The sequence below is a fragment of the Macaca fascicularis genome, chromosome 10 (genome assembly GCF_037993035.2).
Source record: "Macaca fascicularis isolate 582-1 chromosome 10, T2T-MFA8v1.1".
NCBI classification, from domain to species: domain Eukaryota; kingdom Metazoa; phylum Chordata; class Mammalia; order Primates; family Cercopithecidae; genus Macaca; species Macaca fascicularis.
The window spans coordinates 94449901-94475705 of NC_088384.1; the positions used below are offsets into that span (position 1 = coordinate 94449901).

General features: G+C 49.1%; 2 protein-coding genes across 5 annotated transcripts in view; both read left to right on the plus strand.

Moving 5' to 3' along the window:
* BPI (bactericidal permeability increasing protein) overlaps positions 1-10583 on the plus strand; it is a 34569-nt gene extending 23986 nt beyond the window's left edge. The window contains exons 11-15 of the mRNA XM_005568978.5: positions 566-633; positions 4161-4203; positions 7510-7573; positions 8681-8757; positions 10232-10583. Coding sequence (XP_005569035.3) covers positions 566-633; positions 4161-4203; positions 7510-7573; positions 8681-8757; positions 10232-10270 — 291 coding nt within the window. The 3' untranslated portion in view covers positions 10271-10583. The remainder of the gene's footprint in view (positions 1-565; positions 634-4160; positions 4204-7509; positions 7574-8680; positions 8758-10231) is intronic.
* Positions 10584-19898: 9315 nt separating this feature from the next.
* Positions 19899-25805, plus strand: part of LBP (lipopolysaccharide binding protein) — a 31843-nt gene continuing 25936 nt past the window's right edge. For 2 of the 4 annotated variants that reach the window (XM_005568980.5, XM_074005305.1), the window contains exons 1-3: positions 19899-20057; positions 23277-23391; positions 24559-24687. In XM_005568980.5, the coding sequence (XP_005569037.3) occupies positions 19934-20057; positions 23277-23391; positions 24559-24687 (368 nt within the window). In that variant the 5' untranslated portion in view covers positions 19899-19933. The remainder of the gene's footprint in view (positions 20058-23276; positions 23392-24558; positions 24688-25805) is intronic. The other 2 variants (XM_074005303.1, XM_074005306.1) reach the window with 1 other exon arrangement.

Genomic DNA, 25805 nt, shown 5'->3' on the forward strand with positions numbered 1-25805 from the left:
ATCACTCCATCACTCCACAAAGATTTGATGGCACCCGTACGGCCACTGAGGGTGTGGTTCAGACACTCTCTGCACCAGGAAGCACTTAGAGGCCTTAGGCAAGTCCACGTGGTCTCCCAATCTGAGACCTGTTATTCCCACTTTGTGCACAGAATAGGTCCTGCGGGGTCATCCAAGGCCACACAGACTGCACAGAACAGCTGAGGTGGGAACCCGGGACTTCCTCCTCCTATTTTTTGAATGAATTAATGAATGAGGGATTGTGAGAACAGTGCTGTCCTGGACTGCAGCCCTGAAGTCTGCCTTATGTAGCCCCTCCAAGAGTGGCCCAAGAACTCTAAAATGGTCCTGGAAGTAGAGAGAGAAAATGGAATCTGGCTGACAGTTTAGGACTCAACAGCCACAAAGCCAAGGGAAGGGTCTCCACTCCTCCGGTTCTGCGGGCCTGACCCCACGGTGTGCGCTGCCCTGCGGAGCCGCTGTGAAGCTGACCCTTCTCGGTTTGGAGGCCTTGCAGCCAGGCGCCTGGGTCGGGGCACTTCACCCTGGGTTGTTGTTTTGGCAGAGCACGACTGGTTCCATGGAGGTTGGCACCAAGTCTGACAGGCTTGTTGGAAAGCTCAAGGTGGATAGGTAAGTGGGCCTGTGAGGGGAGGAGGGGGCTCCCCCTCTGTCTTTGGTGTCCATGGGATGGCAGTGGCCCTGTGATGTATAGAAGCACTGCATTGTTGCTTTCCTGTTGGTTCATCACATTAAAACCTCAAAGAGTGTGCAATGGCCACAGTATCCCCATTTGGCAGACCATGAAACTGATGCTCAGAGAAAAAGTGATTTGCTCGAGGTCACACATTGTAGGTGACCAACCATCTCAGCTTACCTACAAATGTCCCAGTTCTAGCAGTGACAGTCCTGTGTTCTGGGACATGGCCAGTCCTCATGTCTGGGAGGCATCAGCTGATGATCCCCACTGAACCACAACAGCATCCAGCTGCCCCATGTCCCTGGCTTTCCTTGACACTAGAAAATCCCACTTCAACTTCTTCTCACCCCATCCTCGGGACTTTAACCACCATCCTCTGCTGGGAAACTCTAGAATCCACATGGCCCTGATTCGAGTCCCGGCAGGGGAGTTTGTGGTTAAGAGTGTGGCCCTGACATGAGGCTGCCTGCGTTTGAAGTGCAGCTCACCTTGGCAAGCTCCAAAATGCTGCCAACTTCAGTTCTCTGGCTGTGAAATAAGCCCAGTAAGGCCGGGCGCAGTGGCTCACGCCTGTAATCCCACCTCTTTGGAAGGGAGGATCACCTGAGGTCAGGAGTTTGAGACCAATCTGGCCAGCATGGTGAAACCCCGTCTCTACTAAAAATACAAAAATTAGCTGGGCATGGTGGCGGGCGCCTGTAATCCCAGCTACTGGAGAGGCTGAGGCAGGAGAATGGCTTGTACCTGGGAGACGGAGGTTGCAGTGAGCCAAGATCATGCCACTACACTCCAGCCTAGGAGATAGCGTGAGACTCTGTCTCAAAAAATAAAATAAAATAAAATAAGCCCAGTAATTACTTTGCCGACAGCATCATTGTGAGCTGAAATGAGGTATTAATATGTGTTGAAGTGTTTAGAACACTTCTAGGGACAGAATAAACACTCAATATGCAAGAGGGAAAGAGAAACAGAAACTCAGAGAGAAATACAGGCCAGGCAAGGTGGCTCACGCCTCTCTCCCAGCACTTTGGGAGGCCATGGTGGGAGGATCACCTGAGCCCAAGAGTTCAAGACTAGCCGGGGCAACATAGTGAGACCTCGCCTCTACCAAAAAAAATTTTTTTAATTAGCCAGGTGTGGTGGTGCATGCCTGGGGTCCCAGCTACTCGAGAGGCTGAGGTGGGAGGATCAGTTGAGACTGGGAGGTCGAGGCTGCAGTGAGCCATGTTCGAGCCACTGTACTCTAGCCTGGGCAACAGAGCAAGACCCTGTCCCAAAATAAATAAATGGATTTTTTAAAGTAAAGAAATACAGAAAGGGAGGTTGAGACATAGAGAAAGAGACAGAGATACAGAGAGTGACACTCAGAGGAGACAGACACGAAGGAAGGGAGGGGAGAGATGTAGAAAAGGAAAGGCAGAGACAGAGGGAGACACTCAGAGAGACAGAGGAAGGGAGTAGGGGGCAGAGAGAAGGAAACACCGTATGCAAGCAGATGTGATGGCCCCCCGCAGTGAGACCTGACACCTGCCTCTTCAGCACGTTTGCGCTGTTTTCACGCAGCCTTGACCCACATCCCTGCCCGGTCCCGCCTTCTCCCTGGCACCGAGCCGTCCTTCTTCACCTTGAGACAGGCCCCAGAGGTTTATGCGCAGCTCATTTCTCCTGGCATCGTGTTGACAAGCGTTACTGCTTCAGAAACGTATAGATCTAATTTCTCCTGAAACACCCATGGGCCTCTCGAGTAAAGGAGCTGGAGAGGATACAGCTGGGTGTGGGCTGAGCACAGGCTTTCTGGAATATGCAGGGGATGGGGATAGGGTGTGAGAGTCCATGGAGCAGAAATCCTGGGGCTACTGACTCTTGAGGAGCAAGGGCAAGTTTTCAAGCTTTGTACAGTGTTGGAGACAACCCGGGCTTTGCCTTCGAGGAGCCCTGTTTGAAACCCTGCTGTCTTTCTTTCTTGCTTACTTGCTTGCTTTCTTGCTTTCTCTTTCTTTCTTTCTTTTCTTTCTTTTTTCTTTTCTTTCTTTCTTTTCTTTCTTTTTTCTTTTCTTTCTTTCTTTCTCTCTTTCTTTTCTTTCTCTCTTTCTTCCTTCCTTCCTTCTTTCCTTTCTTTCTTCCTTTTGTCTTTCTTTCTTTCTTTCAGAGTTTTGCTCTGTCACCCAGACTGGTGGGCAGTGTGACATGATCTCAGCTCACTGCAACCCCCACCTCCCGGGTTCAAGCGATTCTCCTGCCTCAGCCTCCTGAGCAGCTGGGACTAGAGGCACACACCACCACACCTGGCTAATTTTTGTATTTTTGGTAGAGACAGCGTTTCCCATGTTGGCCAGGCTGGTCTTGAACTCCTGACCTCAAGTGATCTGCCTGTCTCAGCTTCCCAAAGTGGTGGGATTACAGGAATGATTCACTGTGCCTGGCCAAAACTCTGCTTTATTACAGCCTGGGCAACATAGTGAGACCCCGTCTCTACAAAAAAAATTTTTTTAATTAGCTGGATGTGGTGGCATACACCTGTAATCCCAGCTAGTTGGGAGGCTGAGGTGGGAGGATCACCTGAGCCCGGGGGGGGTCGAGGCTGCAGTGAGCTGTGATTTTGCTGTGCAGTGCAGCCGTGACTACACTCTAGCCTGAGCTAGTGAGACCCCATCTTAAAGAAAAAAACAAAAAAGAAACCCTGCTTTGCTGATTGTTAGCTGTGTGACCTGGGACCATTGCTTGACCTCTGAGTGTCAGTTTCATCATATGTAAAAATGGATGTAATGGCCCTTGCCTCTTGTAATATTACTGGGATTCAGTGGGATAAAGCACCCAACACAGCTAATGAAAGGTTGGGTTTCAATAAACAGCCATATGTTCCCCGCTTCCTCTGAGATCACTGTTAAAAATGTCATAAAGGCCATAAAGGAAAAATACTATATTGGCTCAGATAACTGAAAAATCCAAGGTTTTCAGGCAAGGAAAGACCCAGTGCTCAAATGATATCCTTAGGAATCTGTCTCCCTCTCTTGGCTTTGCTATCCTCTGTGCTGGCTTCACTGCCCAGCAGGCTGTCACCAAGTGGCAGCAAAATAGTCACCAGGAGTTTCCTTATTTTCCCAGAGAAAAGAGATTACCTAATTCCCAGTATTCCCAGCAGAAGTCCTGGGACTGACTTGCACTGGGCCAGCATAGGTCAGAGGTACATTCTTGCAGCAATGACTGTGGCAGGAGAGGTGGACTATGCCCTTTGGCCAGCATGGCCCAGAGCTCAGTGTGGGGTCAACAGCACTAACAATGCAGGGACTGTGTGAATTCTCCGAAGGAAACATTGGGGGGCTGTGACGGTGGAAGGGGAGTGGATACTGGATGGGAAAACCGGGCAGTGTCCACCAGAGTGGGTCTCTCCTCTCTAGAAACTGGGTTCTCACGCTAGTCGGGCATCTGGTGGTCTCAGTCCCCCCTCCCCCTCTCACAGGCTGGTCCTGGAACTGAAGCACTCAAATATTGGCCCGTTCCCGGTGAGTCTGAGGCCCTTGGTGGCTTCTTCCTCCTCCTGACCTGGTGGTGGGGAGAGGGACATGCCATAGGCTCGTAGCATTATTTAAGAAGCTACTGGCTCATTTGCATTTAATTTGGTTGTGAATTAATGATTCGAGAAGCTTGGTGGGCAGAGGGATCTGAGCCAGAATCCCTGCTCCGTGCCTACTAACTGTGAGGCCTTGGGCAAGTCACTTCCCTTTTCTGAACGCCAGACCTTCCCACCTAGGTAAGTGTAGAATGGTTTAAATGGGATTAAACATGCACAATCTGGTAGAGAAAATCTGCTCAACAAATATTTGTTGGATAAACAAATGAATTACTTTATCGAGCACCTATTATGTGCCAAGTACTGCTCCAAGTGCGGAGTAGGCTGATGCACAAGACGGGGAAGTGATGCCTTCTCAGAGCCTTACATGGCAGCAGGAACACAGCACAAAAAGAAATGAAAGACCAGGTACAGTGGCTCACGTCCATAATTCCAGCACTTTGGGAGGCCAAAGCAGGATGATTGCTTGAGGCTAAGACTTCAAGACCAGCCTGGACAACATAGCAAGACCCCATCTCTTATAGAAAATAAAAATTAAGTGGGTGTGGTGCCATGCACCTGTAGTCCCAGATACCTGGGAGTCTGAGGCAGGAGGATGGCTTCAGCCTGGGATTTCCAGGTTACACAAGCTAAGATCATGCTACACTGCACCCCAGCCTGGGGGACAGAGTAAGATCCTGTCAAAAAAAAGAGAGAGAGAGAGAAATCATTTCAGTCCCAATCAAAGCTATAAAAACCAAAGCAGGGATGGGTGGAAAGTGGTGGTGGAGAATGAAGTCAGAGGATGTGATCAGGGAGGGCCTCTCCAAGGAGGTGATGTTTGGACTGAAGGAGGAGAAGGAACCCTGTGGTGGGGACAAGCTTGGCATGTTTGGGGAATGAAGGGAGCCTGTGTGTCTGCAGCAGAGCAAGTAGGGGGCATTGGAAGAGATGTGGCCAGAGGGGCAGGCATAGGCTGGCTCATTCAGGGCTTTCCGGGCTGGGCTAGAGGAGGGGAGATTGTTGTATTGCACAGGCAGTGAGGAGCCAGTGCACTGTTTACCGCAGGGAGTGCTGTGGGTGGAGTTATACCTTTGTAAGAGCTTCCCCTGGCTGGGGTGGGGGGATGGATTACAGACAAGGGAGTCAGTGGGAGGCTGGTGTGTTTGTCTACGTGAGATGCTGGGGGTGGGGACTCAACCAGGAAGAAGAGAAAGATGGTGGATTGGAGACATATTTTGGAAGTAGATTTAGACAGAACTTAGTGAGAGATGTGAGCCTCTTTTATAAGGTGTATTTAAATATTTAACGCATATCAGTCGCACACCTTCTTCTGCACCCAGCATCATACTAGGCACAGTGGGGTATAACATGTGGTCCATGTCTGGCAGATTTAGACACAGCACAGAAGCCTCCCTCATGGCTGTGTGGTGAGGGAAAGGATTGTCCAGGTGACTTCCAGGGTTTTGGGTGGAGCAGCTGGATAAATGGCAGAGCTACGTAGTGACATGGAGAAAGGGCTGGTAGGAGAGGGAGGAGCAGGGAGAAACCCAGCTCACGTCGGTGGTTCCCCTGCCCAGGAATCACTGCTCGTCATTAGGTAGATTTGCCCCTGCTGCCCTCACGAGGGGCATTGATGACGAGTTGCCCCTGTTAGCAGTAAGTAGTCGCCCACGTTGTTCAACACCAGCCACACAGAGTGCCTGCCCTGTGTCTAACATCAGAAGCTGCAGTCTGCTGATCCTGTCCAGGGTCTTGCTACATTGACCTGAATCTCCTGCTGGCCTCTGGTTGAATCCCAGTTTCTGCTGCTCTGGAGAACATTTCCTTAAATTCCCGAGATGCCCCCAAGTTCCCCACCAAGTGAGTGCCTTGTAAGCCCCCCAACCCCAAAGTCATACCATCCCAGTGTCCCCTTTAAATCTGATAAAAATCCAGCCAGCCATTTCCACCGAATGAGATTCCAAAATGGAAGGACCAAATGCAACCTCACTGTATTTTCATGGACTTAGTGGTTCCAAGGCTCTCTTGGTGGCTTGACTAAGTCCATAAATAATTTCTACTTCTGTAGAAAATAGAAATTTAAAGTTCCCAGGATTCATAGGAAGGAGGGCACGGCATTTGGTGAGGCCAGGGAATAACAGACCAGGAAAGGAGACTCGATTGTTCCAGAAACAAAAATGTGTATATTTAGAAGTTGTAAATGTCACAACTACAGGCAAGCCTCTTGAGGGTTTTACAGTATTTTTAAATTTTTTTATTATTGCCAAAGCAAAACATATGCACTATAGGGCAATCAGAACCTACAGATTTGGAAAAGAAAGAAAATAAAAACCACGCATATTTTCATCACTTAGTTAATAATTTGGAGTATATGCTTCCTGACCTTTTGCTATGCCTATTTAATTAAAAAATGAAATGATGTGATTTCTATAGCCTGGTTTTCCTCACTCAAAAACATATCATGGTTATCTCTGTGTTGATACTTACATTTCTGCAATATCATTCTTAACAGTTGCATAATATTTCCTTCTATTAAAGTATTACCATTTTCCACCAAGTGATTCCCCTATTGTTGGACATGGAGGTTGCTTTTAATGTATTGTTTTGGATACATTTGTTGCTTTGGTCAACATTCTTGCATCCACATTTTTTCCTACACCCTACGTTATTTCCTTAGGATAAATCCCTTGGAGGAATCTTTGCTAGCCCAAAAGGCACACAGGGGTCTTGTTATGTTGCCCAGGTTGGTCTTGAACTCCTCCTGGTCTCAAGTGATCTACTCGCCTCAGCCTCGCAAAGCACTGGGGTTACAGACATGAACCACCGAGCCCAACCAGGCACACATAGGCTTTTGATGAACATTGCGCCAAATAGCCCTCGAAGAGGTTGATTCGATTTGCCCTCTTACTGCAGTGTCTGAGAGGACACATTTTTTAAGCCGAGCTTTTCCCATTTGAATACTCTCTGATGACCTTCCTCATCATTGTCGTGAGTTGTAAGGCCTTGCACCTTACAGTTGAGAACATGCTTTACATCTGGAACCATCGGAGCAAAAGAAAGCACTTCCATGACCTTGACTGGGCTGCCAAGTGTTCACATATCACTTGCGTCCACCTCTCAGCAGTTTTCCCAGCTGTGCGGTTGCTGAGCAGCACTAGGGGAAAGGAGGGTGACAGAGGTGGGGAGATGAGGACTGCTGGTCCCGCAGGGTCCTGGCGATGCAGGACCATCCTCCCACCCTTCCTCTGATTTCCAGGTTGAATTGCTGCAGGCTATCATGAACTACATTGTACCCACTTTTGTGCTGCCCAGGGTTAACGGTAAGGAACCTTGAAGAAACCATTCATTTTTAGTCATGGGGGAAGAGGGTGGGGTTGATTACCTACAGTCACCTAATACCTGGCCCCAGGTGTGAGGGCTGGGCAGTGGTGATGTCCAGTGAACCTCAAATGGCATCTGACCCAGAAACGGATGGAACAAAAAGGGAACTCACATGGGTTGACTTACTACACATGGGTTGATTCATTATTGCATGAATTTGTCCTTCCAAAACCCCCATGAGATGAAGGATTATTAACATCTCCAACTTTTATGGGAGGAAGTGGAAGAACAGAATGATTTAGTGACTTAGGTCACAGAGCAGACAAGGGGTGGGGCATGAGTTTGATCCCAGCTGTGAAGACAAAGCCCAGGGTCTTTTTCCAACTCTGGAAGAAGGATGAGGGGGTGCCCTGATAACCCCTCCCAGAGCTTAGATCACCACGCTGGTAAAAACTTCAGGCAGGCCTGCCCCTGATCTTTGAGAGCAAGGGGCAAAAGTACAAATAGAGGCCCATATAACCTGTAACTAGGATATTTAGAACTTACTGATTAATCCAACAAATTATCATATGAAATATGATACATCAGTCCTGGGATCTGTCCTCCTACCTTGACAAATGTAGCTTTGTAATGACCTGGGAGGCCACGTTCTAATTTAGATTTCTCCAGAGTTCCATGTCAGAATGTGGCGGTATGTGGGGCACAAGCCCTGGCCACTGTCCGCCTCTGGCTTTATCCTTAACGTTGAGGAGTTTCATGCACACATGCATTAAATACCCCTAATTACACACCACGCTCTGTCCACACCATTGCAAGCAGCAGATTTTTGGTTTAGTGTACACCAGTGGTGCTGCACCCTCAGGAGGGCCGTCGTGGGGACAGAGTCCATTCAGGTCCTAGAGGTAGACTTGGGGCTGATGGACAACGGGTGAGAAGTACAGACTCCGGGGCAGCCTTCCTTTCAGGCGTGTACGCCCATGCCAGTCCCTACCTAGGGCCAGGCGTGCCAGTTCAGGGAGGCTTTCTACCCAGGCTCTCTGGCCTTCCCTCCTCCTCTGCCCTTCTCTTTCTTTTCTGCTGGTCCTCACCATTGGTCTCTGTCACAGAGAAACTACAGAAAGGCTTCCCTCTCCCGACGCCCGCCAGAGTCCAGCTCTACAACATGGTGCTTCAGCCTCACCAGGTGAGTCCCAGGGTCTTTTCCACACATCTCCCCTAATGATAGTGACCAACAGCAGCCCATGGCCGCAATGCTTCCTGCATGCCAAGCCCTGTGTCAAGTGCCTTCTACCCTTACAACAACCCTGGGAGGTGGGTGCTGTTAAAAAACAGAGAAGACAGACCAAGTTTCAGAAGAGCCACACAGTGTTAAATGAAGTCCAGATTCAAAGCCAGGTTCCTGGCTTTGAACCATTGCTGCATCGTTCCCATGCTACACTCGGCAAAAATGAAATACATTTATTGGCCAAAGAACCTCTTTTATAAGGTGCATTTAAATATTTAACAAATACATGTTGTATGCCTTTTGCACCCAGCATCATACTAGGCACTGTGGGGTGTAACATGTGGTCAATGTCTGGCAGATTGAGACACAGCACAGAAGGTTCCCTCGTGGCTTTCACCCAGGCCTATCTCCATCTGCATTTGACACGATGCCTTTCCTGGGCATGCTTTCTTCTCTTAGTCGCCAGCACTCCCCTAGCTCCTGGTTGTCCACCTGCCACCTCCTCTGCTTGTTCTCCCACCCCTTCTCTGCAAGCTGGAGATCTCCAGGACCCCTCCCCAGGCCTCTTCTCTTCCCCCACCAGTGGCTGGCCTTCATCACTCTCGTCAACCTCTTCAGGCTTAGCTGCCATGTGTGTGCCACCCAGCATCCCAGACATGCTTCCAGTCTTTATTTTTTCCAAACTCTCAGCTTTTGCATTTGCAGGCTCCCTCAATGTCTCCACCCTGAGGCCTCTTAAACCCAGCATGTCCCCACAAAGCTGTCACCTCTGTAGCGAAACCATCACCCAGTGTTGCATTTGTTACCTTGGTCAAAGGCTTTCCTGATAACTTGTGGCCCTCATGGGTAGCCTTGCATCACCCAGATCCCGCCCTCTCCCTTTCCCCCAATGTCCAGTCCATCAATCCTCAATTCTTCAGACCAGGGAGCTAATTAATGGGGCTGAGAGACTGTAGAAAAATAGCCAAGAGTGCAGAGGAAACACATACCGCATGTTCCCCACCTTATACCAAGTTCATGCTTTTTTAAAAAAATGACCCATGGCACAATTTAATTTCTTCATTTCTAAAAATCCTGAGTGAAGGGCACAAAGGAGCAGAGAGAAGTGGTTTTGCAGCCTTGATTGTAACAAGCACTCCCTTGAGCTGCCATGAGGCAGGGCTGACAAATGAAGGCCTCTAAAACAGCCTGGGGGGGTCTCCGTGTCTGAGAAGGAGGCAGCTTCCAGGGAAGCTGCTGACAGATTCGCAGGTGTTGGCAGCTGTTGATGTGTAGATCCAGGCGGCGAGACACTGAGTGACCCCCACTGGCCCTACCTTTCTCCTTCCCAATAGGCAGGCTCCCAAAATGTCCTTCTTAAAACTCCAGCAGCTGCACACTCACAAACAAGGGGTGCATCTTAACTGGTGACGACATTCTCATCTCTCCCTAGAACTTCCTGCTGTTCGGTGCAGATGTTGTCTATAAATGAAGGCGCCAGGGGTACCAGGGGCTGTCAGCCGCACCTGTTCCTGATGGGCTGTGGGGCACTGGCTGCCTTTCCCCAGGGAATCCTCTCCAGATCTTAACCAAGAGCCCCTTGCAAACTTCTTCGACTCAGATTCAGAGATGATCTAAACACGAGGAAACTTTATTCGTTGGAAAAGTGCATGGTGTGTATTTTAGGGATTATGAGCTTCTTTCAAGGGCTAAGGCTGCAGAGATATTTCCTCCAGGAATCGTGTTTCGATTGTAACCAAGAAATTTCCATTTGTGCTTCATGAAAAAAACCTTCTGGTTTTTTTTTTATTTTATTTTTTATTTTTCCTGTGAATTCTGTGTGCTGGTATTGTTTCTTGTTTTATGTTCATTTATTTATTATTCATTGGCTGTAACCAATGTGGCCGGCAGTGCCAGTTTACAGCACAGATACAATCATCTCTTTTTATTTCTTTAATTAATCTATTGAGTCCCCACAGCCTCCATTAACAGAAAGTCTCATTGTTCCAACTGTCCTTGGGATTTTCTTAGTCCAAATTCCTAATGTCACACAGAGAGGGTCTGGAGAATGGATCAGTCCACTATGCTGTTGTTCTTTCCATTACCACATGGTGTCGCTGTTGACCGGTCATTCTGCACAGCCCATTGTCCTGTGTAGTCACCCGTCCACTAGGACTGTTGCTCCTGTCACCACCACACAGTGTCGCTGTTGAACAGCTAACCTGCACAGCCCGCGTTCCCTGCCCCACTCTTGGGCTCCATGGTGATGACCCCCACTTCATCCATGTTCTCCTGCCCAGCCATTGTCCCCAAAAGCAGAACACTAGGCCAGGTGACAGAGGCCATTAGGGTTTTCTGCTTCAGTCACATATTTGGGTGCAATTAGCACTTCCCCGTGACTCTCCCAGCCCTGGTGTGGAAGCCAGATCACCAGTCCAGACTGTCTTTGGAATTCTGGGGAGTTTCCTTGGGGGCTTTGGGCCATTTCCTGCCATGGGACATCAGAGGGGGCTATCTCAGCCCATTAGATGGGGTTTTATGGATTGTACTTCAAATTGATTGAGGAGTCCTGGAAGTCCTTTCTATGCTGCTGACATTTGCTCTGAGACCAGAAGGATGAGTGACAACACACTGGAGGAGTTTGATGCAGATGGTGGAGTGGGGGACCACATGACCAGATTTAGTTTTTAAAATGTTTTATTGTGACTTCTGAAAGCATCAGAAGGACAAGAGTGCAAGGAATGGGCACAAATTAGGAATATTTTGTTATTCAAGCTTCAACCAGGTTGGTGATGGTAAAACTGAAGAGAAGCATTCGTAGCGAGCAAAAGCAGATAAAGGGTATTTATTTTATTTATAAAGAAAAATGTACACAATTCTGCTGACATCACTGATTCTCTGTTAAATGGAGGTAAAGGCTCTAGGGCCACAGAAGAAGAGGGGACCATTGATCAAACACTCTCAGGAGTCAAGCAAAGGGCATAAATGATCTAATTGAATCCTGATAGCATTCTTCATCCCCCAAGATGGGAATTGCTCAAACCTTTTTGGCTGCTGTTTTTGAGACAGAGTCTTGCTCTGTCGCCCAGGCTCGAGTGCAGTGGTGCGATCTCAACTCACTGCAACCTCTGTCTCCCAGGTTCAAGTGATTCTCCTGCCTCAGCCTCCTGAGTAGCTGGGACTACAGGCATGTGCCATCATGCCTGGCTAATTTTTGTATTTTTAGTAGAGATGGGGTTTCATCATGTTGGCTGGGCAGGTCTCGAACTCCTGGCCTCAACTGATCTACCTGCCTTGGTCTCCCAAAGTGCTGGGATTACAGGGGTGAGCCACCGAGCCCAACTGTTCAAATGTTTTAAATTGAGTTACCCTTCCCTGATCACACAGCCAGCAGGTGGCAGAACTGGAATTCCCACCTAATCTATACCCACACGTCAGAGCCCACGCTCTTTTCGCTCCTCCCAGATGTCAAAATCTTGTCTGTTCTGGGGGAGTTGGCATGTTTAAAGCAGAACTTCTTTGCTCCGTGGCATAGGTTGTACACTGTAAAAAGGTACCAGGTTGAGGAAACAAAAGTCTTTCTCTAATTTGTCCACCAGGAGGATGCATCTTTTTCTCCACTAGCCAGGGGCTAGTGGAGGCCCTGAATAGAAAGAGAAGAGCAGCTAGCAAGGATGGAAGGAAGAGAGAGAAGGGAAGCACAGTGTGGGATAGACTGGGAGGCTATGAGGACTGTTAAGGACTCTAGGTTTTGTTCCAAAAGATAAGGCAAGGCATTGGAGAGTTTTGAGCAGAAGAATGTCACAATCCAATTTGCATTTGAGCCCTCTGGCTGCTGGGGAGACTTGCTGGTAAGTATGGAGACACACCTGCCATCCCCACGCTCATTCTCTTTGGAGTTAGCCCCCTTCTACACCTGCCCTCTACTTTCTGTAACATACAGGCACCCCTGCTCCATGCTCTATAGGGGGAAAAAAAAAAAGCAATTATTAGGTTGGTGCAAAAGTAATTGCGGTTTTTGCCATTACTTTTAATGCAAAAACCGCAATTACTTTTTTTTTTTTTTGAGACAGAGTCTCACTCTGTCACCCAGGCTGGAGTGCAGTGGTGTGATCTTGGCTCACTGCAACCTCCACCTCCCAGATTCAAGCCATTCTCCTGCCTCAGACTCCCAAGTATCTGGGATTACAGGCACACGCCACTCTGCTCAGCTAATTTTTTTGTATATATATATTTTTAAATATAGACAGGGTTTCTCCATGTTGGCCAGGCTGGTCTCAAACTCCTGACCTCAAGTGATCCACCCACCTTGGCCTCCCAAAGTGCTGAGATTACAGGTGTGAGTCATGGAATCCAGTCTTGGCCATTACTTTTAATGGTAAAAAAACATAATTACTTTTCCATCAACCTAAATATTTCTTGGACCTGAAGACTGGTGCATTGTGCCTGGGAACTTCTCTCTAATGGTTGAGAAAAGGCAGTTGCTTGGGGGTTAGGGTTTGAGCAGCATTCGCCAACACACTCCAAAGGTTCTGCCAAGTTGGTTACAGAACCACTATTTGAGCAGCTTCTCCCTTCAGGCTAAGCATTGTCTGCTGCAAATGACTGCAAATGTGTATTCAGGGTTTCTTTGGGTGGTGTTGAAAATGTTCTAAAATTAAATTCTGGATTGTACACTTTAAATGGGTTAATTTTATGGTATATTAAATGTATGTCAAAGTGGCAAAAAACAATTGAAGGAAAAAAAAGGAATTGCTCACTCCAAACCGCCTAAAAGCTCACCATCAGAGCAGCTTCCCTTCTGGGATAAGCATTGCCTTCTTGGGGTCCTTTTGGAAATGCTGACTTACTAAATAAACATGAGGGAGGAGTACCCTATGCAAGGAGAGAAGGTGGGAAGGGGCACAGGAAGACTAAGCACTGTCTTCATCATTTTGCCATATCCCGCTAGCGGCCATAAGCAGCCCTGGCCCTGGGTCTGTCTCTTCAGGCTTATTATCCTATTTAATCCTCATGACAACTGCTAAAGGTAGACACATTGCCCTCCTTTTTCAGATGAGGAGTCTCTAGAAAAGTTGTGTGGCCTGCTAAGCTAACTGTTTGGAGCCGGGGCTCTGGAGTCACCTGGCAATGGTTTCAAACATAAATCCAGCCCGCCCCCCCATGAGCTGTGTGACTTTGCAAATGTTCCTTAACCTCTCTGGCCCTCTATTTCCTCCTTTGAAAAGGAGAGTTAAAACCTTGCCCTCTTCTTTGGCATGAGGTTATTGGGAAGAATCAGAGGTATGATTGATAGGGTCGTGGCTGATAGGGTCGTGGCACAATGGTTAAGACTGTGAACCATGATCCCAAATATCTTGGGTTTAAATTCCACCTCTGCTATTTGCCAACTGTGTGGCTTTGGGCAGTATACTTAATTCTCAGGTTTTCTATTTCTCATCTATAAAGGGAACATCATAATATTACTTACCTCATAAAGTTGTTATGAGAATCAAATACATGTCAAATCTGCGGTACAGGGGTTGACAAGAGTAATCCAAGTTTACTCTAATTTGAATAAACACAGTTCTTCTTACTATACCGTAAAGGCTATATCTGACCAGGTGCAGTGGTTCATGCCTGTAATCCCAGCACTTTGGAAGTCTGAGGCAGGCAGATCACTTGAGCCCAGGAGTTCGAGACCAGCCTGGGGAATATGATGAAACCCTGTCTCCACTAAAAATACAAAAATTAGCCAGGCATGGTGACAGACACCTGTAGTCCCATCTTCTTGGGAGGCTGAGGCACAAGAATCACTTGAATCCAGAAGGCAAAGGTTGCAGTGAGCTGAGATCATGCCACTGCACTCCACCCAGCCTGGGTGATGCAGTGAGACTCTGTCTCAAAAAAAAAAAAAAAAAAAAAAAAAAATACTCCATCTGGCTTGCTACGGTAGTATTCCCAACACCTGCCACATAGTAGGTGATCAATAAGTGTTTATTTTTAAAATGATCTGGGATTTCAACCCACATCTGCATAACTCAAAACCATTATGCCAGTGATTCTCAAAGTATGATTCAGGGCTGTCTGCCTGAATGGGCCTGACCCCAAGAATCAGAGCCCCTGGCGGGCCAGAAGTCTGGGTTTATCCCCGCCAGTTGAGCAATAGGCTCACAGTGTGACCTGGGCCAGTTCTCCCTCTCTAGGTCTGTTTCCCCATCTGTAAAAGCAAGGGCTCTCTGGGGTAAGGAGCTGTTTATCCACATGGCCAGTCCTGCTCCAGGGGGGCTCCTGGTATCTCAAGACATGCAACCTTCAAGCCACAAAGGATCGTCACTGACATTACTACTTTTATTTTGTAAGCCTGCATGTCTCAGGGCTCATGTGTGTGTGCCTGTGTGTGTGTGCACACAGGCACACATTCAGATCTGCAGGTGATGTGGCTTGGGGAGAGGCTGCCATAAATATTAAACTCCCAACTCCAAAGTACCCTGCAGAGATTCAGAACTGCAGGAATTCATAATATCGTTCTCTTTCAAGACTCAGTGTTCTCAGGAGTGTGGGCACCGTCATAGAAAACTATCGAAAAGGAGAGTGAAGAGTTAGAGAACTGCTGAGCTCAGAGGGAACTCAGAGCTCATTTAGTCCCTTGTTCCCAAAGCTTCAAGCATGATCCATGGTCAGCAGCATCACCCTCACCAGGGAGCTTGTTAAAATGCAGAGGCTTAGCCCCCAGAGGAACACGATGGATCAAGATTTGCATTTAAACAAGATCCCTGGGGGACTTGCCTGCACGTCTTTGTTTCTGAAAAGTTGTCCTAGTCCCCAGCCCTCATCTGCATTTGGGGGAAACTTGAGGATCAGAGAGGGGTGGAGTTTGTTCCAGGTCCCCCAGTCCATTAGCAGCAGGGCCTTGACAAAAACCTGTGCAGACTCTATTAAAGGATTCAAAGCTCTCTACAAGAGATAGGCGTTTGCACAAAAGATGAGTAAGTGCAGAAGAAACGCACAGTGTTGCTACTTGTGTCCATCAGGGTTCAGGCAGGAAAAGAGAATCCAACTGCAATGGTTCTTGGGATTTGAATAAAGTGGCTATTTCTAGAGTTGGGGGACAAGCTTGAGGAAACCAACCAGGGACTGTTATCCCTAAGGCTCAAGCAGCAAAGAAAAGCATCTGGGTATCCCAGCCCAGGGAGATAATGGGAGCCACGGACAAGGGCTTATCAGGAAGGACACAGCCAACTGCCACACTTGTGATCAAGAGAAGACAGCAGGGAAAAGTGCCCTGACATCTGGCCTCCTGCCATGCCACCGTCTGGCTGAACCCAACTAGAGATGAGGAAACTGAGTCACAAAGTGCCCAAAGTCACCCCGTGGGGGAGTCAGGATTCAAATCCTGACCATCTGGCCCCAGAGTCCATAAAGATAAACGTTAAGGTTTGTTTATTCCTTTGGCAATTACCTACTATTTGCTGCTCAGTATTCTAGACACTACGGATTCCAAATTCTGGGTTTTTCAAAATCTTTTCGGTAACACTTTTGTAGTCAGAATGGTATCCGCGGCGAGTCCGCAGCACTGCCAGCCCTTGTCTTCTCAGAGGAAAGAATTCAACTGAGAGATGGAGGCAAGTTTTAAAGCAGAGGCAAAGGTTTGTTGAAAGAAGCAAAGTTGGGCGCAGTGGCTCAAGCCTGTAATCCCAGCACTTTGGGAGGCCGAGACGGGCGGATCACGAGGTTAGGAGATCGAGACCATCCTGGCTAACACGGTGAAACCCCGTCTCTACTAAAAAATACAAAAAAAAAAAAAACTAGCCGGGCGAAGTAGCGGGCGCCTGTAGTCCCAGCTACTCGGGAGGATGAGGCAGGAGAATGGCGTGAACCCAGGAGGTGGAGCTTGCAGTGAGCCGAGATCCGGCCACTGCCTGGGCGACAGAGCGAGACTCCGTCTCAAAAAAAAAAAAAAAAAGCAAAGTGCAATTGAGAGATCAAGTGCCCCGCTCAGCCTTTGGCTCGGGGTTTTTATACACTGGCTTGGTTCTGGGGTTCCTTCCTTGGGCGGGCTGTTACGTCACCCCTGCGTGCGCAGTGACCTGCCAGCCCTTGGGAGGGGCCGCATGCGCAGTGTGTTTACTAAGGTTGTGCGCATGCTCACTTGGGGCGATTTTCCCTTACTGGTCTGTCGCACCAAGAGAAAGATCATATACAAGTCAGACTCCTCCATTTGCCCTTCTGCTCATGGTTAAGACCTTACCAGGGAATTGTGGTTTGCTGGCTCCAGATGACGTCAACTAGATGTTAGGGAACTCCTCTCCCTCTCGGCGCCATTCGTGGCCACTTATGTCAAAGGGACAGTTTTATGATTGCCTGTCCATCATTTGATGCACTGCCATTTCTGGGGACCCTCTCCTGCACAAGAACACAATAAACATCCTCGTTAAAAGAGCCCCTATTTCACTGCAATAAGACTGAGTGGTGGCCAGAGTGGTAGCAGCTGTTGCTTTTGTGGAATTGGATGGACAGCCTGGTAGGAGAAAGGCCCAGGGGTTCTGACCAGCACTGGGGTCATGCTGCTCCCTGAGGCCTCTGCTGGGTCCTGGGCCATCAGCAGGGACCTTAGCCAGGAGTGGGAACCTGCAGGGGTGGAGGCTGGGCCTGGGCCACTTGGCAGCTCTAAGGTTGCTGCTGTGGGAAATTCCCAACCCTGCAAATGACCCCCAGCCAGGGACATCCTTAAACTGCGGCCAGAGGAAGAGTGACATCTATGTCCCCATAAGATCCTTATGCTCCAGAATGTCCTCCCCCACTCTCCTCCGCTCCTGGGCAGGCTGAGGTCCAGGAAGCAAAAGCCCCTAGGCACACTGGGGATGTACCTGTGAGCCCTTCCCTGCTCCAAAGCCTCCCAAAGGCTGGCTCCTCACCCTGAGGCCTCTGCTCAGCTTATTGCCTCCCAAGAGAAGCCTGCCCTGACCAGCGTTTTGGAATGGCATCCCGCAGACCTGGACTTAAATTCCTGCTGAGTGACTGCGGCCTACATCACTTCACCCTGCTAAACCTCAGTTTCTTCATCTCAAGACAAGACTAAAATATGCACCTGGGGTTGCTGATGCAGGGATGAGAGGAGACGTGCAGCTTAACCAGCAGAGCACCTGCACATAGTAGGTGCTCAATAAATATCAGTTTCTTTTCAATTCCTGCCAGGTGCTGCAAGGATCTCAGGAAATGGAAGACTCAGCCCTGCCTGCAAGGAGTCACCAGACTGGTGGGGTGGGGGCTGGGGGGAAGGACAGAAGAGGACCCCAATAAACCTCAGCCCCAGTGACGGGAGCAACGCGGTACAGAGGAACAGAGAGGCCTGGACTGTGGGGTTCCCTGGGCTTAATGTGGGATGTCCTGATCTTAACCTCAGTGCCTGCCTGTGCTGTTTGTGACCTATTGGGACTCACCCTGTTAATCCCAGCACATTCGATTGGTTGAGGCCATCATGAAGACCTGCCCAATTTCAAGGGAAGGGGACAGAAACACTGTCTTTTGATGGAAGGAGTATCAAACAATTCGTGGGCATATTTTTAAAGGACCACAATTACCAAAAAGCAGAGTGGTTCATGCTGTGGTGGGGAAAGTGCGAAGGGTTCTGGGACCTCAGGGGAAACCCTTTCTAGAATCTAGAAAAGCATGGGAGTGGTCAGGGAAGGCTCCCTGGGGGTGAGGGCAGAGCAGAACTCCCAAATGTAAGCAGGGCTGGGGCAAAACTCTAAAAATTAAGCACAGTCCGTACTATAAATTTTGTTTTCCAGAATGAAATTTTACTATCTTTACTTACGACAAATATATGCCAGGGACCATACCCCCAAGAAAATAAAAATTTTAGAGGCTGGGCATGGTGGCCCAAGTCTATAATACCCGTATTTTGGAAGGCCAAGCAGGAGGCTCACTTGAGCTCAGGAGTTCAACACCAGCCTGGGCAACATAGCAAGACCTCGTCTCTACTAAAATACAAAAAATTAGCTGGACATGGTGGCTCACGCCTGTAGTGCCAGCTACTCAGGGGGCTGTGGTGGGAGGATCACTTGAGCCCAGAAAGTTGAAGTTGCAGCGAGCGATGATCGTGCCACTGCACCTCTGCCTGAGCAACAGAGTAGACTTTGTCTCAAAAAATGAAAAAAGAAAAAAATATTTACATATCAACAAGCAAAACCTTTTTTTTTAACACTTATAATTCTACCCCCTAACCAGAGACAAGGCCTCATGACTCCTTTCTAAATATTTTCCAGATTGTTGAATATGGAAGCCTATTTTGAACCCCCCCAAAATAGAACCTTACTCTATGGTGCCATTGGAAACGGATGCCTCATGAGACCCCTTTCCTTGCCAAGAAATACCTTTATTTCTGCAGCCTCACTTTAAAGTGTGTGTCATAATTCATTTAACCAATGACCTTCTGTGGGATACATGAGGTTGGGTCTCACTTCTCCTGTTTCACACAGCATAGCAATGGTATCTTAGAGCAGTGATTTACTGGCACACTGACGCAATTATGTGCTTAGGGGCAAGTCCCTGAAATTGAATTCCTGGGTCACAGGGCATGTAGCTGTTTAAACATTTGCCAATTGCCTTCCAGAAAATTTTATCACCAGCAAGGTTTGAGAGAGGCTTTTTCCCATGGGGGAAAACATTTATTTTTTAAATAAACAGAGCCGGTATATTTAAAAAAAAAAAAAAAGAGAGAGAGTTTGGATGGCGCCAGACGTGGCTTCACTCTCAACCCTGCCGTCTGCTGGGTGTAAGATCTTAAGGGGACTATGTGGCTTCTTTGAGCCTCAGTTTCCTCATCTGCAAAACCAAGCCTTCCTAGCCGAGCTCTTAAGAGACTGGCTGAGATGAGGCAAGACGAATGGTGATGAATGTGGGTCTTTCCGTGGGGAGGGTGGACAGGGATGATCATAGAAGCCAGGCTTCCTCATCCACTGATCTGGGCAGTGAAAACTGGCTTCTAAGTATGACCTTATGACTTCAGTGATGTCGCAAGCAGGTTCCAGTCCCTGTGCCTCCCCTTCCCGCTCCCAGGAGCCCACCCACCCTCAGGAACTGCCCCCAGCCATCGGACCTTGGCCACTTAAGGGACCTGGGCCCAGTCCACAGCTGGGACAGTCCCAGCCCACTGCACTGGGAATCTAGGATGGGGGCCTTGGCCGGGGCCCTGCCGTCCATACTGCTGGCATTGCTGCTCACGTCCACCCCAGAGGCTCTGGGTGCCAACCCCGGCCTGGTCGCCAGGATCACCGACAAGGGACTGGAGTATGGTAAGAAGCCACGTCTGCTGGCTGGACTTGGCAAACCCAGGCCCCAGGCTGCTCTGCGTACAGTGGGGACAGGGAGTGGGGACACAGACCAGACCCTCTCCCTGGGGCAGTGCCACCTTCTGGGTCAGGCAGCTCTGGCTCCGATTCTGGCCTCACCGCCCACCAGCTGAGTGCCCTGGGCACGTTATTTGTGGTATTTGTCCACCACCAGCCAACAGAACACAGCTTTGCGTGCAAGTGGTTGATTTGGGAAATGATCCCAGGAAACACTGTAGGGAATCGGTAGTAAGATGAGGAAGGGAGGGCAGCCAGGAGAGAGTGTGCAATTAAACCAGCCACCACCTCTGACGATGGGAACCACCCAGCTGGGAAAATTCTGCGTAAAGTTTGGAAACACATGCCTCTGAACTAGAAGTCAGAATTGTGGTCACCTCTAGAAGCAGGCAGAGACCCTGAAGGGCATGAGGGAGGGGAGCCTGCCGAGGTACTAGAAGGTGCCATATCTTGATCCAGGTGGTGATCACAGGGCTGTATAAACATTAAAAGCCGGGCATGGTGGTTCACACCTGTAATCCCAGCACTTTGGGAGGCCGAGGCGGGCAGATCACAAGGTCAGGAGATCAAGACCATCCTGACTAATACAGTGAAACCCCATCTCTACTAAAAATAAAAATAAAAATAAATTAGCCAGGCGTGGTGGCGGGCACCTGTAGTCCCAGCTACTCGGGAGGCTGAGGCAGGAGAATGGCGTGAACCCAGGAGGTGGAGCTTGCAGTGAGCTGAGATTGCGCCACTGCACTCCAGCCTGGGCGACAGAGCGAGACTCCGTCTCAAAAAAAAAATAAAATAAACAAAATAAACATTAAAAATTATTTAGCGATACCTTTAAAATTTGTGCCCGTTAGGTACTTTATGTATATTATTCCTCAGTTTTAAAGAATGGTCAGGCCAGGTGCAGTGGCTCACACCTATAATCCCAACACTTTGGGAGGCCAAGGTGGGTGAATAGCTTGAGGCCAGGAGTTCAAGGCAAGCCTGGCCAACATGGTGAAACCTCGCCTCTACTAAAAATACAAAAATTAGCCAGTCATGGTGACGGGCACCTGTAATCCCAGCTACTTGGGAGGCTGAGGCAGGAGAATCGCTTGAACCTGGGAGGCAGAGGTTGTGGTGAGCCGAGATCATGCTACTGCGTTGCAGCCTGGGCAACAGAGGGAGACCGTCTCAAAAAAATAAATAAAAATAAAACAAAGAATGAGCAAAAGTAGGAATATTTCTTTTAAAATGTTGAAACAAAGCCTCCAGACTATCCAGGTGGCAAGGGAACTGGGATATTTATACACCACAGTGATTAATTGAGGGTTTCTGGGCCGGGGGTTTGTCAGCGCCCCAGCACTTCTGTTGCATGTACCTGCTTTCTGCAGTTCCAGGACAAAGAGCCTCAGGACATACAGGCTCAGGGAGGCAGACACTGGCAGCTGGGAGTCAACTGTCACTTACTGGAAAGACTCAAGGATATGGACAGGCACTGACCACCTGTCTTCTCACATTCCTAGAGCCTGAATTGCTTTACCTATTAAATGAGATAACAACATTCCCTTAAGTAGGGTTGTTGGGAGCCCAGAGTGGCTCGAGGCAGGGAGAGGGAAATCAGGGAAGGATTCCAGGATAAAGTAAAATGGAAAAGACAGTGGGAATTACCCAGGGACAAGGGGTAGTGTTCCAGGCGGAGGGACTCCAACATGGGCGTTTGCTAGAGGGAGAAGAGCAAATTGGAAAGAGGTGAAAGGGGAGGCCGCTGGTCATCTGCGTACCCATGCCTGCCTTGGGGGCAGAAACCTGGGTCCCTCAGATCTGGGAACAGTGGGACCCGGTAACTGCTACTTGCATTGAAACCGTAAATCAGGAGAGTTTGTCTTTTGTTCCTTTGCACTGTGCACACACAGCATGTTTATGTAACCTGTCCTCTGAGGTTGGGCATTTTAGTCCTTTCCTTTTTTATTTTTATTTTTTATTTATTTATTTTTATTTATTTATTTTTTTTGAAATGGGATCTCACTCTGTCACCAGGCTGGAGTACAATGGCACAATCTCAGCTCACTGCAACCTCCAACTCCCTGGTTCAAGTGATTATCCTGTCTCAGCCTCCCGAGTAGCTGGAATTACAGGCACGAGCCACCACACCCAGATAATTTTTGTATTTTTAATAGAGACAGGGTTTCACCATGTGGGCCAGGATGGTCTCAATGATCTGCCTGCCTCAGCCTCCCAAAGTCCTGGGATTACAGTCGTGAGCCACTACACCCGGCCCCTTTCCATATTTTTAATAATATAAACCCTGTTTACTGTTCCAGGCATTTACTGAGTGCCTGCTGTATGCCAGGCACAAGTTAGGAATGCTTGTTATCCTCCCAGCCCTCTTCTTGCTTTGCAGTTTCGATGCCAACCCAATGAGGAAAGTTTTGTTTTGTTTTGTTTTGTTTGAGGTGGAGTCTCACTCTGTCGCCCAGACTGGAGTGCAGTGGTGCGATCTCGGCTCACTGCAATCTCTGCCTCCTGGGTTCAAGCGATTCTCCTGCCTCAGCCTCCCGAGTAGCTGGGACTACAGGCGTGTGCCACCACACCAGGCTGATTTTTGTATTTTTTAGTAGAGATGGAGTTTCACCATATTGGCCGGGCTGGTCTTGAACTCCTGACCTCAGGTGATCCCCCTGCCTCAGCCTCCCAAAGTGCTGGGATTACAAGCGTGAGCCACCACGCCCAGCAAATGTATTGTTGTCATTGCTCTTTGACAGATGAACAAAGTGAAGGTTGTTTGGGGACTTTGTCAAAGTCACCCAGCTAGAAAGATGCCCGCTTTCTCTAGCCCCCAAATCCTTCCAATTTCTTCTACACAGACCAGATGCCATGGAGGACAAGAAGGAGGACCACCTGTCCAAGTGCGCCGCACTTTTGCCTTCAGGGAGTTGTTGGCAAAGGCATTCCATTTCCTTGTCAGTAAAATGGGTATGAACCTAACAATGCCACAGAAATGCAGGGACGCCTCTGAATGTCCCTCATGCTACCTGGCACACAGAGGGGCTCATATCCTGTCAGTGTACTTAATGCTAATAACGATGTTGACCTCTCTCTTCAGGGCAGGTGGGAGCCACCGTAGGGTTTAGAGCAGGGGAGGAGGCAGGCCGATCAAGCTGACTCCCAGCTATTTCCTGTCCACAGCGGCCCAGGAGGGGCTATTGGCTCTGCAGAGTGAGCTGCTCAGGATCACGCTGCCTGACTTCACCGGGGACGTCAGGATCCCCCATGCCGGCCGTGGGAGCTATGAGTTCCGCAGGTGGGGCTCTCCCTTCTGCTGGGGCTCTGAGGTGGCTGGAGCTGGCTGTGAGGGCGAATTGGAGAGTGAGGAAGAGAGAGCCTCAGGATTGGGCTGCGGAGGGACCTCTTTGGGGCAGACAGTGGGATAGTTCCCTGAAGAGTTCAGAAGGAAATTCTGGGAAGGAATTGAGCTCCTCCACTCATTCATGCAGCAAATATTAAGGAAGACCTTAATATCTGGCTGTGTGACCTGAGCCTCGGTTTCCTTACCTGTAAAATGGGGTTTATCTGCTTCCTCCTTCAGAGTGCTAATCCAAGATCCAATCTGGCCACTGGATATAGTTTGGAAGAGAAGATAGACCTTACACTTTAAATCTAGTAGCCCAATGGTTAGAGCTGAAGTTTGTACTTGGGGGAGTCAGGGAAGGCTTCCCAGAGAAGATGGCATTTGAGCCAAGACTTCAAAAGATCACTAGACTTGAGCAGTTGATACTTTAAAATGGCGTCAACTGCTTTTCGAGGGCTGGGCAGTGAAGAAAGTACAATCAGGCCCGTAGCACATTGTACCCCTCCCCGCTCACTGCTATTGAGTGTTTCCTTCATTCCTGCCTTCTTTTATTCAGTCCATCAGCAAACATCTATTGAGCACCTACTATGTGCCAGGCAAATAAAACAGAACTTGACCATTCTTTTCTCACTGTTGGCAACCTTGCTGACCCTTTTGGGTCTTCTCTTAAGGCTGCCACCATATTCCCTGAATCTGTTTCCCGCCTAGCTGGATGTATTGGGAGAGGGGTGGGTTAGCAGGAGCTGCGAACCCAAAGAGATATGTCTACGGACCTCCTGAGGATGCCACCTGGGGTCATTAGATTCATGGTTTCTGATGCTGACTGCAAAACTGCGGGTAATTGCATCCCTTCCTCGAGGTTCTATTTCCCCTTCTGTGGAAAGGAAACAAGAACAGTCCTGACCCCCTCAGTGTGGCCCAGATGGCATGAAGAATGTAATGTGCTTAGCATGGACACATGGTCGGTGCCTGGGACACACCTGGTGCTCACCTGGAGCAGATCCTGCTGGTCTAGTCCCCACTGTGGAGAGGGGAGGCCTGCAAAGGTGGGAGCAAGGGCCCTGGTGAGGCTGGGTCCAGGCCCAGGGCTGACAACTCCTTCCGTGTCTCTCCCTTCAGCCTGAATATCCACAGCTGTGAGCTGCGTCACTCTGCACTGAGGCCTGTCCCCAGCCAGGGCCTGAGTCTCAGCATCTCCGACTCCTTCATCCGGGTCCAGGGCAGGTGGAAGGTGCGCAAGTCATTCTTGTAAGTTGGCCCTGCTCCCAGGCCCTGGAGCTCTTGGCCTTGGCCTTCGCCCCATCCTTCTTAGGTCCAAGGTGTTCCTAGCTCATCAGAAAGGCCACGTGGTGGACAGATGGAGTCCAAGCCCAGAGGTGGCCTGGGGATTGAGTCCTGGCTCTTGGATATGAGTGTCTTTCCCTCTCTGAGTCTCTACTTCCTCATCTCCCAAGGGGGACAGGCCTGCTTCCTTGATGGAGTCACGGGAGGGCTAAGTGCGATAATATCATGTCTCCTTGGTTTGCTTCCCACAGAAGCAGACCTTAGGGCAAGAATTCCAGTGCAATACTTTATCCTGGAAGTGATCTGAGGAAATCCACAGGGGAAGTGAGGAAGGGAAGGGAAGGAAGTCAACCTGGTGGGCAAGTGAAGCTCTGTCTAGCTGGGGGACGGGGACGGCGGAGAACACGCCTCTGAGTTACTCCAGCCCCACCCTGTCACCCCTTCCTCCTGTTTGTCATTGGCCAAAGGCTGCTTCCAGGGGCTCTGGCTCTCAGGCACTTTGAACAGATCTCTGACCTCAGAGGCACTTGGATGGAAGGGTATTCGTGTGCTAGGGCTGCCATAACACACATAGACCGGGTGGCTTAAGCAGAAATGTGTTTTCTCACAGTTCTGGAGGCTGGGGGCCAAGGTCAAGGTTTTGGCAGGCCTGGTTTCTTCTGAGGCCACTCTCCTTGGCTTGCAGATGGTTGCCCTTTGGCAATTGTCCTCACGTGGTCTTCCCTTTGTGCTTAAGAAATCCCATTTCTGAGGCCATGCACATTGGCTCACCCGTGTAATCCCAGCACTTTGGAAGGCTAAGGTGGGAAGATCACTTGAGGTCAGGAGTTCGAGACCAGCCTGGCCAACATGGCGAAACTCAGTCTCTACTAAAAATAAAAAATAAATTAAAAATTTAAAAACTAGCCAGGTGTGGTGGCAGGTACCTGTAATCCCAATTCAATTACTCAGGAGGCTGAGACAGAAGAATCATTTGAACCCTGGAGGCAGAGGTTGCAGTGAGCTGAGATCACGCCACTGCACTCCAGCCTGGGGGACAGAGCTAGACTTCATCTCTTAAAAAACAAAAAAAGAAAAAAAGA